The sequence below is a fragment of the Papio anubis genome, chromosome 14 (genome assembly GCF_008728515.1).
Source record: "Papio anubis isolate 15944 chromosome 14, Panubis1.0, whole genome shotgun sequence".
NCBI classification, from domain to species: domain Eukaryota; kingdom Metazoa; phylum Chordata; class Mammalia; order Primates; family Cercopithecidae; genus Papio; species Papio anubis.
The window spans coordinates 15219634-15240028 of record NC_044989.1 but is presented as its reverse complement, the minus strand read 5'-3'; the positions used below and the strand labels follow the sequence as shown (position 1 = coordinate 15240028).

Here is a 20395-nt window from a genome sequence, read left to right as displayed (position 1 = left end):
TCACCCATGTTGTTGCGTGTATCAGTAGTTTATTTCTTTTTATTGCTGAATAATAGCCCATTGTGTTTGTGTATGTGTGTGTCTGTACATGTATGTATGTATGTACATATATATATATACACACACACACACAGAGTGTTTTCTTTATCCGTTCATCAGTTGGACATTTGGGTTGTTTCTACTTTTTGGCTATTACAAATAATGCTGCTGTGAACATTTGTGTGCAGGTTCTTTTGTGGAAATATCATTGAATTTTTCTTGGAGTGGAATTGCTGGATCTTTTGATAACTTTGTTTAGCCATTTGAGGAGTTGTCAGGCAGTTTTCCAAGGTGGTGGCACCATTTTCTGTTCCTCATGTCAGAGTATGGCATTTCCATTGTCTCCACATCCTTGCCAACACTTGTTATTATCTGTCTTTTATTCTAGTAGTCCTAGTAGGTGTGAAGTGCTTCTTGTTTGACATTGAAAAAGTACATAACCTTATAACCATTATCCAGGGCAGAAACAGGACTCTGCCAGCTGCCTTCTGTGGACTCTGTCACAAACACAGTTCCCACCCTCCCTCCACAAGCAGCCATTATTCTGGCTTAGGTTTATTTGTTTAATGATACTTTTATCATGCAATTGTTCATCTCTAATAATATGGCTTTTTAAAAAAAACTGTGTGTTTTAAGTCTCTTTTTCTCTATCTGCTGGTCCCTCCTCCATATCGTCTTTTTTTCTCTTAAAAATTATTTGTTGAAGAAACTGTTTTTTCATTTTACTCATTGCATCTTTATAGTGGTGTTTTCTTTATTCTTTTGTCCTTTTGTGTCCATGTGTTCTTATAAAATAGTAGTTGGATTTAAAGATCATGCAGATTTTTTGTTTGCTTTTTTAGGCAGAAAACTGTGTAGGCGGTAGTGTCTTCTTTTATCAAGAGGATCGTATCTGTTTTTGATGATATTACTATGGGACTTACCCTGTACAAGTGGGTGCAGGCCAGTTAGTTCTGAGAGCTTATAGAGCGCCAATTGCTCCAGAGTCTCTTGTCTCCCACTATTGGAATGTGCATAACTTCCCCCAGTTTCCATTTATGTGAACAGTACTTACCAAGTGCCTGGTCAGCATTTTGGCAAGAGACTACTCACCATTTTCTGTGCAATGCACTGAGGAAATTGCCTATTGTGAATGCCAAGAGATGTTCCCTGCGTGTTAGGAGAGTTATTGTGTTGCTGCCACAGTCTTGTCAGGTCATCTGGGGCATCCCACATGAGTATCTGGGCTTTGGCTGCCTCCTCAGCAAAATGAAAGAAGAGCGGTGAAAATGCAGAATTAAAGTGGAAGATGACAAGTGGAGGCACACATCAGAGATACCTGGGAGTCTTCTCAAGGAACATATGCCTGTGTTTTTCCAGCCTAGATTTCTATTTATCCTAAGTACTGGGAGTGCAGCAGGTGTCCATTTGATCCTGATACCCTCCTTTTTTGGGGAACATCACTATTTGTTGTCTTATTTCAGCTCCTGTATTCCAGCACTTGTATAATGTGGATGGAATTTCTATACTCAGGGAGCACATAAAGTGGTTAGTGAGGCTACATAAAGTACTACTTAGAAGTTAGAAGAATTAAGTATCAATGTATGCCCCTAATATGAAAGGTCTTACTAAAGTTCAAGTGAAGAGTGCCAAATGAATGAAACATGTTGTTGGAATTTACGATTAAGATGTGTTATTATGGATTCAAGTAGAATCCAATCTTCATACTAACTTCTGTATTTAGAAAGCTGAGTTATATGATAAGTACATTAAATGACTTTACGTACACCCTAATTTTATCGTTGGGGTAATCTTATAATGTATAGGTGTTGTTATTTTTATTTCAAAAAGAGAGAAAGTTTCTCTTACTTATGATAGTTAACTAATGTGCCTAAGGTCACATAACTACTAATGGCAGAGCCAAGTTGAATGTTGTTGACCAACATTTCAGCTGTTGAAATGATGATTAAAATAAAAAAGACATTCATAGCTGAGGAATGAGAAAGAAATTTAAGACTTACTTTAACCAAAGTGAAAATTGTGGCTGGGTATGGTGGCTCATGCCTGTAATCCCAGCATTTTGGGAGGCCAAGGTGGGTGGTTCACCTGAGGTCAGGAGTTGACCCAGCTTGGCCAACATAGTAAAACCCCATCTCCACTAAAAATACAAAAATTAGCCCAGTGTGGTGGCAGGTGCCTGTAATCCCAGCTACTTGGGAGACTGAGGCAGGAGAATCCTTGAACCCTCAAGGCAGAGGTTGCAGTGAGCCAAGATTGCACCAGTATACTCCAGTGTGGGCAACAGAGTGACTCTGTCTCCAAAAAGAGAAAAAGAAGAGAAAATTACAGCCACATATGAATTTTATTGCTTTTACGACTTCTTAATTCAAAGAAGAGAACAAGATTATTACTTACTTGTGCTGAGAAATTTTAATAAAGTATGAAGAATCATGGTTTAAATATTTGAGGTTTGCTTTTTTTTTTTTTTAGCCAGAATCTTGCTGTGTTGCCCAGGCTAAAGTACAATGGTGCGATCTCGGTTCATGGCAACCTCTGCCTCCCAGGTTCAAGCCATTCTCCCACCTCAGACTTCTAAGTAGCTGTGATTACAGACACTTGCCATCATGCCTGGCTAATTTTTGTATTTTTGTAGAGATAGAGTTTCACCATGTTGACCAGTCTGGTCTTGAACTCCTGACCTCAGGTAATCCACCCGCCTTGGCCTCCCAAAATTCTGGGATTACAGGCATGAGCCACTGCGCCTGGCCGAGGTTTACTTTTATTGTGATATATAGTTACTTGAAAAGTCATATCTTTGCATTTGCAAGGCACAAACTCTGGTATTCTCTTCCTTGCCCTCTGTATTAGTCTATTTTCACACTGCTATAAAGAACTACCTGAGACTGGGTAATTTATAAAGAAAAGAAGTTTAATTGAGTCACAGTTCCACATGGCTAGGGAGACCTCAGGAAATTTACAATCATGGTGGAAGATGAAGGGGAAACAAAGCATGTCTCAATGACAGTAGGAAAGAGACAGAATGAGGGCGGAATGGCCGCACACTTTTAAACCATCAGATCTCATGGGAACTCACTAGCATGAGAACAGCATGGGGAAAATCTGTCCCCATGACCTAGTCACCTCCCACTAGGCCCCTCCCCTGATATGTGGGGATTATAATAATTCAAAATGAGATTTGGCTGGGGATACAGAGCCAAACCATATTACTTATCAACAGACACTCGGACTCCCAAATACCACAGACTCTGTTCATAGAATTTAGCGTGGATTTTCTAACTGTGGCTTGAGATTTTGGTCCACAGTTACTGTTGGGATGATGAATTATTCCCTGGGCCAGAACCCCCCTGCATGTTATATAGGAATTCAGAAATGTTTCTATGGACTGGGTGCAGTGGCTGATACCTGTAATCTCAGCACTTTGGGAGTCAGAGGCAGGCAGATCACTTGAGGTCAGGAGTTTGAGACCAGCATGGGCAACATGACAAAACCCCTTCTCTACAAAAAGTACAAAAGTTAGCCAGGCATGGTGGTGCATGCCTGTAGTCCTGGCTACTCAGAAGGCTGAAGTGGGAGGATCACTTGAGCCTGGGAGGCGGAGGTTGCAGTGAGCCAAGATCATGCCAGTGCACTACAGCCTGGGTGACAAAGCCAGACCCTGTCTCAGAAATCAATAAATAAACGTTTCTACAAATAAAGAGCAGAGTTTTATTTCAGAAGGAAAACACTGTATTTCCAACATAACCTAAGTGTCTTGAGCATCTTGAGCGGCTACAATCCAATTACTACTAGTAACTCTGTCATCGTACTATGCATACACATGAACGTTCAATAGATAACTTGGGACTTCAAAGAAATGTATACTTGATGTGTATTTATAAGCAAAATAATGACGGGGATTTGCTTTAAAATCCTCTGGCATGGTGATTGGGGTAGGATAAAGGAAACATGCCTGAAACATGTCCATATTTGTTGAAGCAGGTTGGGTATGTGGATATTTATTATACTGTAATTTCTACTTTTGTGTGTAAGTGAAAATTTCTACAATAAGGTAGTTCAAGAAAGAAATACTACATTTTCGGTGTAGATATCATGGCATCTAATGAAAATAAGGGGATCAAGTATCCACCATATGAAAGCAAGTGAGAGCATTCTAGTTAATACAATTTATTGTTTAAATGTGTGGAAAGAAAGAAGCGAGTGTAGAGGAGGAACAGTAGCTTTTCTCTTTCCTTTCTTAGATTCATAGATGAAGCTCCTACCACAAAACACAGATTAGCAAGAGAAACATACTGATAGATTTCATGTAAACTTTATGTGACATGGGAGCTTTCATAAGGAAATGAAGATTCAAAGAAATGGATAAACCTGTGTATTTTTCTTTTCTTTTCTTTTCTTTTTTTTTTTTGAGATGGAGTCTTGCTCTGTCGCCCAGGCTGGAGTGCAGTGGAGCAATCTCAGCTCACTGTAAGCTCCGCCTCCCAGGTTCACGTCATTCTCCTGCCTCAGCCTCCCGAGTTGGTGGGACGACAGGCGCCCGCCGCCACACCTGGCTAATTTTTTGTGTTTTAAGTACAGATGGGGTTTCACCGTGTTAGCCAGGATGGTCTCGATCTCCTGACCTCGTGATCTGCCTGCCTTGGCCTCCCAAAGTGTTGGGATTACAGGTGTGAGCCACTGCGCCTGGCCGACCTGTGTATTTTTTTTTTTTTTTTTTTTTTTCTTTCCTTTTTAATTTTTAATGACCAAAACAAAGCATCTAAAACAAAAATATGGAACGCTTCACGAATAATGCTAGCTTTGAAGAAGAAAAATGGATAGTTGTGGACGTATGGTTGGATAAGCATGATTTAATAGCAGTAAATTGGGAGGAACTTAGCAAGGCCTGTTTGTTCACATTCTCCCTGTGACTCTCTTCGGAGATAAGGATGTTCTTTTCTGCCAGGTTTGGGGAGGGCACCTCCGGAATGAGGATCATGACTTGCTTTTGGCAAAAGGTCAGAAAATTCTTCCTGGATTGTATGACCTGCTTCATGGAGGAAGGGTGGGAGGAAGGTGAGAATGACCTTCCTGCCTCTGATGTTTTCTCAGATGCCAACATGACATATTCTGTATTTTGGGGTAGCGTGTCCTGAACCCCATCAAGAGGGAAGAAGCTTTTTAAAAATTAAAAAAACTACATATTTATTCAGTGCTTTCCTGGTCATATTGTTATTGTGAAGTTATTCAGTATACTTTTGTTGTAGTTAAAGAGATTGATAAACTTTTTTCTTGCTTTCAGAGCACTTTCAGTGGAGTCGTATAATGGAACATTTATAATATCTGGGAATTACTATACAGATCACACATGACTGATTATTCAAGTGATCAAAAGAATAAATTATACTTGACCATAATTTCTGCTGAGGGGCCTGCTTGTGACTACTAGAAACTAGGCCAGGGTCCAGGTGAGGACCATAGTCCTGGCTCATGGAAGTGCCCTGACTGGGATTGAAAACATCCGCATTCTAGTTTGGAGTTTGCCCTGCACCCTTGAGTGATCGTGGACAAGTATCTTTGCCTTCAGGACTTTAATCTCTTCCTTTGTGAAATCTGAAAGATGGGCAGAGTTCTTTTGGCTGGTAAAAATCTGTGCTTCTGAGGCCTCCTTATACAAAACCATGGAGCTTATTGACTTTAAATTTGAGGAGGGAGGACGTCAGGCCCTTTGTCTTGTACTCCTTTCCCTGATCCCATCTCAGAGGAAGGGATGTGGTAGATTTAAAATTTTGCTTTGAAGTAGTTTTGCTTTTATTACTTCTCCTTTTTCAAGCATTTGTATTTCAATCTTACATTTAATTGTGGGATTCTGGGATTAACCTGTTATATCTAGTTAAAGTAATTTTAGTGTTTAGTAAAGTGATTAGAGGATGCTGATCTTTTCATCTATGTACTCATTCAACAATGTTCCTGACCTCTTGAAATTGTTCTGTTTTTGATGGCTAAAGCACCTTAGTCATTTGAGACTTGAGGACTTAAATGTCTACAGAGGGCAGGCTGATAATATAATTTAGTGAATTGGATCAAGTGTAATAATTTTGATTTTCAGTATAATCGTGTTTCATTTTCAGTTATATAGCTAGTATTTGACCCGAGTACTGGAGCAGTAATAGCGAACTGTGCAGGCATTGACTAACTAGAAAGTTTATGACTCTTCTAAGGGGTCATCTGCTACCAAATTCTATTGTCATCTGGGGATGTGGGCTGTGTGTTGCCAGATTTCCTAAATGTTCAGAAGAGATATGGTTGTGGGTTGCTGTTTTCTGGTCTCTGTTTTATTCTTTGTGGGCAGGCTCCCTTGGACCCTGTTCTTAATAAATGCCTGAATGGGAAATAGCTGTCCAATGAGTGTTTGTTCAGGTCTTCTGAGTGTATTGTAGCTGGGTGGCAGGTGATGTCTCTGCTCATATAACTTCTGTTCATGTGGTTTGTGGCATCTGAGAAAGGAAAAGACAGGTTACTTGGACAAGAAGGACTGAAAGGATAACCCTTTCTCTGTGTGCCTTTTGGTTGACTATATGAAATCAGTTATTACAAAATTTTTCTGTCCTGTAGTAACAATTAGATTCCTTAAACTGGATAATTTAGCAGCAAATTTGGAAAATCGTAAACATTCATAGCATTTCTTAAATGAAGGACCGTTTTCTTCCTCTTTATCTTCTTCTGTTTCCATCGTTCTTGCACTCTTTCTCTAGCTCTCTTCTACTCCTTTCCTTCTTTTCCACAGCATGAATTTTTGGCCTATGATATATAGCATACTTCAGGCACTGTGTAGATATAGAATCTTGTAAAGATCTGGGCCCAAAATTTAAGGAATTGACAATCTAATCAAGACCAACCTTAGAAGGTGTTGAGAAGTCATGGTGATTGATGTGTGAAGAAATATATTTATAATGCTTACATATTTGGGTTTTGGGTTATGTATAAATTATAACTCTGAAGTAGATAACAAACTCCTTAAAGTCAGGAGTTCTTTTTCTCTATGCTGAAGTGCATTTATAATGATACGAAGCTGGCGGAACTCTTAGTTACTAAAGATCATTTATAACTTGGCACCTCTAAAGAGTGTCATTTAATTCTGAGTTATTTCTATTTGACCATAATTTCTTTGCCCTGACCTTATGATTCTTGTTTAGGACGGAATTTTTAAGATGAGCCTTTCTCCGGACGGGATGCTCCTGGCAGCCATTCACTTCTCAGGGAAACTGAGCATCTGGGCGATTCCATCTCTGAAGCAACAGGGGGAATGGAGTCAAAATGAGCAGGTACGTCTCTTGGTTATGATTATTATTAGAAGACTCTCTTAAGGGTGAGTGTTGAAAATGCTAGTTTTATTTTATTGATAGCACACAGCTATTTATTCTCATCATTCCAAAGCTATTCTATCCTTTAAATTATGATATCATTACAGTGGGATAAATTAAAAATAGATTAATACTGTGGACTGATTTTAAATTGTAGTGCAGTACACTGTGTATACAGAGTGTAATCTGTAAAAGAGTTTGTTAAACTCTTCATTTTTTTCCCACTTTGTCATTCTAAAAGTACAGAATCGAGATGTTAACATTTCAGCCAAAGTTAATATGATCACGGATTTGGTGGGTCAAATCCTAAAAGGGTTACAGTTCTTTTCAAATCTTGCACCACTAATTATTTGGGGCCTACTTGAAGGGAGTTACCTTCTCTTCACTGGGTAGCTAAGATATAGAGAAGGATGGAACTCTTTGTTAGTGTCCTGGAATGATAGGTTTTAAGGATTAGATGATTTTGTTATGTAGTGACAGGTAGAGTGACACTAGTTAGTGGCATTGACTATAATTTAAATTCACAAGGGGAAAGAAAGGTCTGCTTATATAAAGCCATGTATTGTGATAGAGTAAAGGTTTAAAGAAATTCCTCAACTGGAAATAGATGTATTATAAATCTTTTACTCTCTGATTCATTTACATTTTACCATTTTAAGGATTAATTTTCCTTCTCTCACTCCCTCACTCTGTTTTCCTCTAGGCATATCCAGCTTTTGGTGGGTGGTTTTGAGATTTTCACATTAGAGCCTATTTCCTGAATGACCTGAATGGATCAATGTCATAATTAAGAGGATTATTAATAAGGAATTTTTTTCAGAATGACAGAGGAAAAGAGAAAGTGGCTCTCTATTTTCTTACTCGATTCACAGATTTAAATTTGTTTTAGCTATTCTTATTTTTTTGTCTTATACACAGCTTTAGGAAGATATTTTCTCCCTAGTTTCCATTCAACTTCAAGTTAATATTGTCTCCACATGTTTACTATTCTTTCTCCCTTATTGGATCTAGATTTGTCCTCAGTGGCAGAAGTACTCCTCAGCTTGCAACCTTGGTGGCTAAATAAAAGGGACAGTCTTTCTCTCTGCTCTGAAATTATGCTAAATTGACTCATTTCTTCTTTCTAGAGGTGAAGTGATGAACTCTCAAAACTGTGTAACGTATTTCGCTGGGGATGTCAGGCAGCAGAACTTCCACTTGGCTGTTCAAGAACTGACTGAGGATGGGAGTGTAGGCTAATTTATAGGGCATATATTTCATATCACTTACACAGTTGATCCTAGAGCAACATGGGTTTGAACTGCATGGGTCCACTTGTACATAGATTTTGTTCAAGCAAACACTGATCAAAAATAGTCTTTGCAGAATTGTCACATCTGTGGATAGGGCAGGTGACTTTATGTATCGGTGGGTCCAGCAGGGTCTTCTGGGGAGCTTGAGTGCGTGTAGATTTTGATATACCTGGAACCCTGCATATACTGAGGGATGACTGTACTTGATGCACAATACACGAGTGTGTTTCATATCTTTATTCAAAATAACGCATTATTCATATCATTGATCCAAAAGATACTTCGTATTTTTCATGGTTATCAATACATGGTGATAAAGTATTCAGCTGTTTTTGTTTGAGAGGAGCCTGATGTTCTCACTGTATTTGGGAAATTTTAGATTTGGGCAACATTTTTCTAAATGGTGAAAACTCTGAATAATAAAGACATTTTTCCCCCCTGGCTTTCTGTTTTTTAAAATTATTTTTATTCACCTAGTAGAAATATTTGTCAGTTTCTGAAGCACTCTTAATATTTCATCTTCTGTGTATCCTAGTATGTTATACACCCAGTGTAAGGGCTATTCGCAGCAAAATCGGTTTGTATGCTCTTTTGTTTACTAAATATCTGGAGACCTTTTTTTTTTTTTTTTTTTGTCCTGCAAAGATAAATTGCATCTTTTTTTGTGGCCTTTATTGGAATATGCTCAACTTTTTGACTGGTTAGCGTTTTTTTTGGTCATTAGTTGCCAGTCAATGCTATAATAATGCATTACTCTTTACTCATTAATATTATTCATTGATTAGATTTTTAGAGTGGTTCTATTAAAAAAAGTGAAAGTTGTTTAAAAACCTTAAAACCAGAGAATGAATAAGTGTAAATATTTCAGTAGTTTGAAATATGCAATCAGAAAAGTAATGGGACGGGAGGGAGGGACCTCAGAAATTGAAAAAATGTGTTCATAGTGGGAAGAGAGGCACTCAGGCTGGAAGTTGTCATGCCTTAGCAAAAGTGTTTTGAACAAATACCCTGAGAGTCTGGAAGAGTAATTCGTGAGGAATTTTGTAGCTTGGTTGTTGAGCATCCATTTTGTGGATGTGACTTTGATTCCATGTTCCTGAAACAGTCCTCAGATAGAGCTTTTGACTTTTAAATTGATCTGTCAATCAGAGGAGCTATGCAACTTGATTCTCAGGCTAGTTGTTTATCTTTTTATAAATGTACACATTTTTAGGATTATATGTCAGTTTCTTCTGATGTGAGTGGTATGAATTATTTCCCTTGAATGCCTGAGTAAACTGGAAAAAATAGATTTTGAGGCTCACAAAACTGAAAACTGTGAACATGATTGGCATTACCGAGGACGTTGTACAGATCGTGGTGTCCTTTGCTGAGGGAGCAGTGGCTTAGCTATAGTTACTGACCCTGATCCTACAGACTACCATTCCCATTGTGGCTCTGTCCCTTTCCCGGTTCAGAGTTTATCACAGCACAGGCCGGGGTCAGCCACCTCTCCCTTTCCTGCTGCTGTTCAGCATATGGGAGACTAGCTGAACAGAGCGGACTCTGCCCTCTGAGACCCTAGCCAGTTTTAGCCTCAAAGGAAATTTTGGTCCAAAGTAGGGAACATGGAAGGCATTTAATTTTATTTCTTTTTTTTCCTTTAAAATCCTGAGGCTGTGATGAGAATGAAAACTCCTCTGTGAACCTGTCATCTTCTCCAGTCTGATCAGCATGCTGCTTTGCTCTGCTTCCTAGATCCGCCTGTCCCTGCTCTCTACTTTCGTGTAACCATTTCTGCTGTACTTTGTAAAACTTCATTCCGTTGTAAACACGCCTGTGAGGCTTCAGCCTCTTCACAGAAGCTCTGGTTTCTTTCTGTATGCTAATTGTAGACTTGTATAGCTTAATAGGAAGAAGGTACAGAAGTACGAGCATCTTTTAGCTTTTACAAAATTTACTCTAACTACATTTATTATTTATTGAGCACTTTGACCTATGGTTGTGCAGCAGGTAAACAATAGAGCTGAGATTTGATTTTATACCTCTGTGACGCTGATGCATATGTTCTTTCCATGACCGTGTGGGAAAGAAATACATAAAAAACCCCAAAAAGATAAGAGGAAGAATACTTATTTATTAGGCTAGTGAATGCCAGAGTGTACTACACGCATTTTTTCCCACAATATTTGTAAAAAGTTAGGAGGACTATAATCACTCTTTATAATTATTAATTTTTTACATTGATTCTTTTTATTTGATGATCTTTAAAAACACAGAGACAAATCCTTTTTCTCAGTGGTTGTGATACAGATTCCTTCAGCTCTCTCAGATATGCTTAGCTCTTGAGCTAGTTAGTGTGTACCAGATACCAGAATAAATAACTGAGCAAGCCTCTCATTGGTAAACCCTTAGCTTTCTAATAGATATCTAGAGTACTCATGATGTAGTGAGGTCTGGGGTGAAGATGGTGGTAACTGTTTGTCAAGCAAGAAGAGTCTGAACAACCATAGTTTCTTTGAGTCTTTCACCTGTATCCTGGGAATTAATCTCTTGGATGTTTTAGATTTGAATTTTAGCATATAAATTACTAAAATCTAGTGTATTATAATAAGTGTAATAAAGCCTATGTGTAACAGGACTGTACAGTAGAGTAGGTTGTTCCTATTTACATAATAACATAATGGTGAAATAAAGTTCAAGTATTTATTGACTCTACTGAGAATTAGAGTAGAGAATACAGTGTCATAGTCCCTGCTCTTAAGATATTCACAGGCTTCCAAGGGAAATTATGAACAAATGATTAAAATGACATGTTAATATTTTGAGAGGATAAGCTCAGGAAAGGCATGTAGGTCAGCTGACAGTGCTGGAGAGAAGAATTATTGAAAATAAATAGTATTTGTATAGGAAGGCTTGATTATTTACAGAGCATAGTTTTCATTTGTCTCACAACAACCCTATTAACCCATGTATGCTGGAGGTTGCAATTTTTTGTGTGTGTGAGAAGTCAGACCTTGGCCATGAACTTGAGCAGTAGGATATAAATAACTCCCACAAGTTTAGCATTCCAATAATGGAACACTAGGCGTGAATGGGTTAAGTGAAATGTTTTTAATACCATTTTTTATAGATGGGAATGGTGCTAAAAGAGGTTAACTTGAGATCACTAAATGTTAGAGTCAAGATTCCATTTTGATTCAAGTCTCCTGACTTCATAGGTTAAGCCTTTTTTTCCAGAATATCTACTTAACAGTGCTTACGTTTAGAAGTATTGACTTTTATCTGGGTAAATCAGAGACTAGCATATGATATTAATGGTAAGCAAGGGAGATATATCAGCTTGAAGTTTATATGAATAACATCCCCTGGAGTCATGCAGTTGATTATGTAGAGACCCTAGAATTGTGCAAGTAGTAATAACTGAGAGGTGTAATATAGTTGTTTACCAAATATGTAAGTGTCTGCATGTACTCATCACTGGAATCCTTTAAAGAGAAATCTCAAGCTTTGAAAAATACTGAGACAGCTACTCTTTTTTCATTTCTCTAGTAATGATCAAGTGAGCTTGGATCAGCCAGGTAGGGCAGAGTTTTGCCTCTCTTTATGGCTGCTCTAGTAAGTAAGTAGACAAACCAATTAGTTTCAAATCGATGATATGGTAATATATAAAATAGTCAGCTTTTAAATGTTGCCTGAGAAGGAACTAATGTTGCTGCTACCCTGCACAGCCTTAACCCTCTTTACCAAAATTGTGAATTCAACTCATCTGGGGCTTTCTTCATGCAATTTGCTGCTTTATTAGTTTTTATAATATGCTTTGTGTGATGGAGTATTTTCTCTGTAAAACCTAATGATTAAAGATAGTTGTGGAAGTGCCTATTCTGATTTACTAATATCCAGTTTTGAGTTGATTAAATACTTTGGCTTTCATTGTCAATATGAAAATCCATCTGGGTAGAAATCTGTGAGTATTAAATTTTGTTCATGTCTGGAATATAGTAAAATTGCTTAAGTGATTTTCATTTCAAACATTTCCCATATGTTATGTTTATATCTTTACATCTCATTTTCGGCCTTAATTTTTCTCTCAAGAAGTTTTATTATTTGCCTATTTGTACTTCTTTAGGCCTAGAAATGGAATACAAACTTACGTCTTCATTTTCATTTTCACACATAGTAGGTGTTGGACTAACCTTAAGTAGATCAATGAAGAGTAAGTGGGAAGATGGCAGTTGATGTGATGAATCTCGATATAATCCACAGCTGTTTTCACAATTTCACCAGACTCTGAGTTCTTTGAGAACTTAGGCTTAACATAATAAATAATAATAAATATTTGTGGAATGAGTAAGCCTTTGAAAGGTTGTTGTGGAAAGTCAGGGACCCTGAACGGAGGGACCGGCTGAAGCCGCAGCAGAAGAACATAAATTGTGAAGATTTCATGGACATTTATTAGTTCCCCAAATTAATACTTTTATAATTTCCTACACCTGTCTTTACTTCAGTCTCTGAATATAAATTGTGACGATTTCATGGACACTTATCACTTCCCCAATCAATACTCTTGTGATTTCCTGTACCTGTCTTTACTTTAATCTCTTAATCCCATCATCTTCATAAGCTGGGGAGGATGAATGTTGCCTCAGGACCCTGTGATGATTGTGTTAACTGCACAAATTGTTTGTAGAGCATGTGTGCTTGAACAATATGAAATCTGGGCACCTTGAAAAAAGGAACAGGATAACAGCAATGTTCAGGGAACAGGAGAGATGACCTTGGACTCTGACTTCTGGTGAGCCAGGCGGAACAGAGCCATATTTCTCTTCTTTCAAAAGCAAATAGGAGAAATATCACTGAATTCTTTTTTTCAGCAAGGAACATCCCTGTGAAAGAGAATGCGCCCTGAGGGTAGGTTGATAGATGGCCCCCTTGAGGCGGCCACTTTTTACGGTCAAAGCCGAAGGGATGAAATAAGCCCTGGTCTCCTGTAACGCTCTCAGGCTTATTAGGATGAGGAAATTCCCGCCTAATAAATTTTGGTCAGATAGATTGTCTGCTCTTAAACCTTGTCTCCTGATAAGATGTTATCAATGACAATGGGTGCCCAGAACTTCATTAGCAATTTTGATTTTGCCCCATCCTGTGGTCCTGTGATCTTGCCCTGCCTCCACTTGCTTTGTGATATTTTATTACCTTGTGGAGTATGTGATCTCTGTGACCCACACCCTGTGCGTGCACTCTCTCCCCTTTTGAAAATTGCTAATAAAAACCTGCTAGTTTTATGGCTCGGGTAGCATCACGGAACCTGCCGACGTGTGATGTCTTCCCCAGACACCTAGCTTTAAAATTTCTTTCTTGTACTCTTTCCCTTTATTTCTCAAACCAGCTGAGACATTTAGGGAAATAGAAAAGAACCCGTGATAAATATCGGGAGTGGGAGGCAGGGATTTCATAATATTTAGATTTTAGTGGTAATAAAATTAGCAAATAAAATTCTCAAGTCTAAAGAAAACATTACTTTAGCCATAATAGGTTTTCTGTACAAAACCTATAACTATTCTTAGAACATCTTCCTTTGGGTTATGGCTGTGGTATAAAATGATGGCATTTTAGGCTGTTTTCAGTGATGTGGTAGCATGAATATGTCAGGTGGGGAGACATGATACCTTACTGAACTCATCATAAGGATCACAGCTGACACCCCTATAACAAAAGACAGGTTAACAAGAGAAAAGCATAACACATTTATTTAAAAACAAATGATTTTCCTTGCTAACTTGAAATTAGAATGGATATAAAGAGAAATTTTTACTTTCTCTTCTAGACCAGGCACTATAGGTAGAGATCCAGGAAAGCTCACTTTGTTTAAAAAAAAAAAAAAAATCAAAAACTTCTTGCCTTTCTTTGCTCGCCTTTTGTCAGTTGTTCCAGGATTTTGTCTGCAGGTTCCAGAGCAAGTCAGGTGTCTCAGCTGCCCCACGTTGGGTGCCAGAAACTGTTGGGGTGGAAAGGTGTGATACCTCTCCTAACCCATCATAAGACGACACAGCCATCACTCCTGTAACAAAAGACAGGTTAACGAGAAACATGACTAATTTATTTAATCAACATTTTACATGACACAGGCACCTTCAGAAATGAAGACTCTGGTTGAGTGTGGCTCATTCCAGTAATCCCAGCACTTTGGGAAGTCTAGGTGGTTGGAATTGCTTGAGCCTAGGAGTTTGGGACCAGCCTCGGCAACATGGTGATACTTCATCTCTCCAAAAAATAAAAAGTGGCATGCACCTGTATTCCCAGCTACTTGGGAGGCTGAGTCAGGAAGATCACCTGAGCCAGGTTGTAGTGAGCCATGACCACGCCACTGCACTCCAACCTGGGTGACAGAGAGAAACCTTGTCAAAATTAAAGAAATAAAGACCCAGGGAAAACTGTTTTTATGCTTAGTTTTGATGAAGAATGGACAACCTTGTAAAATATGATGGGACAAAAGGGTATGGCCTAATGGTGGTAGACTGAAGGGGGAAACCCAGCAAGGCCTGTCTGTCCAGATTCCTTTTGGCTTCTCTGTATAACCTTCCCCCCACTACTATGAGGCAGGAGCCCTCTGGGATAAGGGTCTTCAAGGGAGAAGGGAGAGAGCGACCTTTTTAGGTTTTAGAGCTTCCTTTGGAGGAGGAGTTCTAGTTTCTGTGATGCACCTCAGGGAAGAAGAATTCTGGTTTCTGTGACTTGCTTTGGAAGACAAAGAGAGGCTTGAGACAGGAAGGCAGGAGAAGGTCAGAGAGATGGTGTTTCTGAGGCCCTTTCAGTTGCCTCAGTTGAAAGTACTCAACATGCCATGCTGTTATACTTTGGGGTATTGTGTTCTGAACCCTAGTAAATACAGAGAAGTGGCATGGAGGTTGCTTCTCGACATGTATTCACGTGGTGCCAGGAGCTTTCTTGTGGTTCATGGGGAGTTTGGTGATCCTGTCCACGGAGCACCAGTTTAGAATGTGTATCAGATGTGACGCGTGGCCTCATCCTGATTCTCCTCACACATAGACCCCTGGGGTGGAAGGATGGTAAGTTGATGCTAGCTTCAGTGCACATACATGCTTATTATCAAATTTTCAATGGCTCACACTTCAGGTACTAAAATACAGGCACCTACATATTCATAGCAGCAGTGTTTACAACAGCTAAAAGGTGGAAGCAATGCAGATGTCCGTTAGTGGATATATGGAGAAACAAACTGTGGTATATCCATACAATAGAATATGACTCAGCCACAAAAAGGAACGAAGTGCTGATATGCGCTACAATGGTGGAAGGACCTTGAGAGTATTATACTAAGTGAAAGACACTAGACACAAAAGGTCACATATTTTATGGTTGCATAAATAATATGAAATATCCAGAATAGGTAAATCCATAGAGATAGAAAGCAGATTGATGGTTCCTGGGATCCAGGGGAAGAGGAAAGGAGAGTAACTGGATAATGGGTTAGTGGTTTTGCTTTGGAGCGATAGAAATGTTTTGTAAGTGGATGGATGTGATGGTTTCACAACTTGGTAAATGTACTAAGTGCCCCTGAATTGTTCATTTAAAAATAGTTAATTTTACATTATGTGAAGATCACCTCAATAAAAAAGGATATCATTAACATCCCCCCTAAAAACCCCAAAACAAACAAAAATCAAGATAATTAAAATCTGCTGTCTTGGACTTATTAAACTGTTCTACTTTTTTGCCCTGAATAAACTTTGTATTTTCCTAACTGTGTATTTTTGTTCACGTTATGCTTTCAGACTGGAATGTTTTCCTTTATTCATTTTCTGCATCCAAGTCTTATCGAGTCTTAAAAGTATACCACCATAAGACTTTCTTTGTACCTCTTGAATTCCCTTCATCTTTCTTGAACCCATGCCCCAAATTCTCTGTTCATCCTTTGAAGGCCCCTGGCATTTTTATCTATATGTCTCTTTGGGTAGTTAACAAATGTGATGATCGTGGATTATATTAATTTATATTCATTTATTAGCTCTCTGTGTGCTTGAGTTTTGGGCCTGCAATATCTTTTTTTTTTTTTTCCTTTTGTCTCTGCATTTATTTATTTTTTTAAATTTTTATTTTTTAGAGATAGGGTATTGCTTTGTTGCCCAGGCTGGAGTGCAGTGGTGTGATCATAGCTTACTGCAGCCTTGAACTCCTGAGCTCAGTTGATCCTCCTACCTCAGCCTCTTGAGTAGCTGAGGCTACAGAAGTGTGCCGCCATGCCTGGCTAATTATTATTACTTTCTGGGGAGATAGGGTCTTGCTATGTCACCCAGCTAGTCTCAAACTGCTAGCCTTAAGCAGCTCTCCTGCCTTGGCCTTCCAAAGTGCTGGGATTACAGGCATGAGCCGCCATGCCCGGCCCCAGTATGTTTTGACTAAACAGAAGAAGTCACACTTTTGGGAGGGTATAGGAAGCTTAGTTCTATATCAGATAATTTTCCTATAGCTTAGTCATTAGAAATGAATTCTAATTAGAATTCAGTGACTTAAAATTTTGTTGATTTGTTTACTCATTTGACATTTAGCTGCTATGACAGGTGCGCACTATGATGGATCTGGGAATACAAGAATGAGTATGACAGAGTTCTGGATGCAGAAGAACACATCTTCACCTTGTGTTTAACATCGAATTGACAGGAGATGCCCATTATTTAAGCAATGTTCAGGGAAGAGTCTAGTCCCAAGGTGACTGCAGACCCCGGTTCTAGTGGACGAGTACTGCTTGTTCGTGGTGCTCCTTCTTATCATTAGATTTGATGAAGACATGCACACTTTGAATTCTCAAGTGAGAGTTATTTATTTTTAAAATTTCCTTAAGATTTCTTGTCAAATTTCATTTTGACCTGTATGTCCTTAAATGTGCCCAAGACTGAATCATAATTGTTGTTCTTTGAGCGGCCTAAGGTTTTTTATTCTGTATTTCCCTTGTGTACTCCAAAATGTAAGTTGGAAGGTACATGTGCCACGTAAATACATGGTGGCATGCGTGTGATTGGAGTATATAGTACTGGTGATTTTGAGGCATTGAAAAATTATCAAGTGCCTTAAAATGACCAAATAAAGTTTCAGGTTAGTTGACTGTTTTCAATAATACGTACCTTATTTTTTTAAAATGATTTTTTGAAAGTTAGTCATCTTTGCCTATGATTAAGTAAGCCAGGACGCTCCATTTCTTCCTTCAGTATATAAATAGCCTTTTATGGTAATTTTTGTTTCTGATTAAGTTTAAAGACTGTGTCTTCTGTTCTCAAGGTCTGCTCTGAGTGATTTACCATAGTAGTGGAGAACAGGAAGTTCTTCCAGGCTGTGGAAAGAAATAGCTCTGAGGTGTGAGCCATTGAAAAATTGATAGTAAACATGTATGTGTATTTTGTTGTATTAGATGAAAAAGCAGTTTTTTGACTTATGTGTAACAACACTTTTTTTAGATTTCAGATTTCAAATAAGTACCCCAACTATTTTGTTTACTCTTTGCCCATACTATTATAATTCCAGAGACTAAAAAGGGAACACTAAGCCAAGAGGGTGTCAGGTAATGGCTTATTCTCAAATTGATATTTGAGAGATATTGATGTGCTGTTATATTCTCAAAGATGAGCATGACACCATATTGCCCTAAGATTACAGTATGAATGCATGCATGGTTATATTTTTTTAACCTGGTAAATTCTTAGTCATAAAAAGGACTAGGACGTAACATGAAGGTTTCCTAGTCAAGTCTCAAAGCTTTGAAAATCACAGCCTGGAGAGGTTGCTCAGTTTATAATTGGCTCGGATAAGACCTGTATCCAGGCCAGTGTTTATTCATCACATGTGTGTATGTGTATAGAATGAATTCTTAGTGTATTTTGCTTTCATATGTATTGGTGGTATACTTGGTATCCTATTGTTCATATGCATATGCTGTATTCTTCATAAATTGAGTCATAATATGTACATGTGCACATTTTAAGTGTAAGAACAATTGCTTTTCCAGACTATCATGGCAAGAAATAGATTTCAGCTAGTTGTAATTGAGAGATCAAGGGAAAGCATCATCTCTTTATTTGAAAAAGTCCACAGTTCTTGATGATTTTCATATAATTTTCTTACATAGTTGACTCAAGAAGTCATTATTTTCATATTTAGCCAGGCTATGATGACCTTAATCCTGATTGGAGGCTCTCTACTGAGAAGAGAAAAAAAGTGAAAGGTGAGTTGTATGAAATATGATAATTGAAACCTTAAGATACTCCTATTATTATACAAGATGCTCTTTGGATGATATAAAACATCTCTAGATACTTTTGCTACACTTTGGAAGAAACATCAAGATTTCATAGATTGGGTCAAGGCAACAGATCCAGTTTTCTGATGGTCAGGCTTTCCCAAAAGCGAGGTCAGAGCCCAGGGTATGCAGCATGGCTCTCCTGCCAGGAGCCAGCATTGAGATGGTACACTGAGTTCAATGCTTAGAAGCCTGCTCCTTTTCAGATGCTCCTGGGTGAGATCACAGAGAAAGATTCATCAAAGAAGAAACACTGAGTAAACTTATCTCTGCCGGTTGGGGGGAATTAGGGTTAGGTTGGTGAGGCTTTCTTTGTCTTTGCATACATTTCCATGTTTTAAAGAAAAAATTTCATTTTTACAGTGAGCATATATTGCTTTTATAAATAAAAATCAAGATTTACATTTAAATAAAAGTAATAATTGTCATTTAATTGCTAGATTAAAGCAGAGATATTTTAAAATCCTATAGGGGTTACTTTTGAGTTTTTTTTTTACTTTTAGTTCTTGACTATGTGTTATTTTTCTTTAGGTGAAACTTTCTAAGTTAAATCCTTGATGAATTTTTAAGTGTCTTCGTAAAATCAGTGATAGTTACAAGGTTCAAGGTCTGTATTACGATATATTTTTAGGCCGGCACGGTGACTCATGCCTGCATTTTGGGAGGCCAAGGCAGGTGGATCACCCAAGGTCAAGAGTTCAAGACCAGTCGGGCCAACATGGTGAAACCCTGTCTCTACTGGAAATACAAAAATTAGCCAGGCATGGTGGTGCACACCTGTAATCCCAGATACTCGGGAGGCTGAGGCAGGATAATCGCTTTAACCTGGGAAGCGGAGGTTGCAGTGAGCTGAGATCACGCCACTGCACTCCAGCCTGGGTGACAGAGCAAAAGTTCATCTCAAAAAAAAAAAAAAAAAAAAAAAAAAAATGCTTTTAGTTCACATTTAAAAAAGATTAAAAATATTGATTAATGTTATGCATCAGGTTCCATGCTTTGAATTATCTGCGTTAGTTAAATAATCATCCAAAATATTCATCCAGACATATTTTTGAGGAAAAGTAATACTTTGTCAAAGCAGAAATTAGAATTTTATTTTAGTGATTTGCTCCTCTTTCTTTCTACTTCACACTTAGTGATAAGCCCCAGGAACTCTACCTTTCACATTTTCTTGAAATTCCTTATTTACATGGATTACCTTAGGCTTACTTGGGAAAAAAGTGTTGTTAGAGCTCTTTATTTTCCTTAAAATAGTGAGTCTCATGGTTCTGAATTCCATATTTAAAATCTCTTCTAGTGTAATGTTTAAATATGTTGTTAAATTTATGGTTTACTTTTACCTTTAAACCATATCATATATTTTGTATAACAGATGATGTTCAAAAATGTACAATAAAATTATAATAAATATGGCATTGCCTTTTGAATGCCTT

The 20395-nt window shown here is 38.1% G+C and overlaps 1 protein-coding gene across 3 annotated transcripts in view; it reads left to right on the top strand.

Annotated features, from left to right (window-relative positions):
* Positions 1-20395, top strand: part of NBAS (NBAS subunit of NRZ tethering complex) — a 405988-nt gene that overhangs the window by 95019 nt on the left and 290574 nt on the right. For all 3 annotated transcript variants that reach the window (XM_021924592.2, XM_003908295.5, XM_017947297.3), the window contains 2 exons: positions 7212-7340; positions 18824-18887. In XM_021924592.2, coding sequence (XP_021780284.2) covers positions 7212-7340; positions 18824-18887 — 193 coding nt within the window. The remainder of the gene's footprint in view (positions 1-7211; positions 7341-18823; positions 18888-20395) is intronic.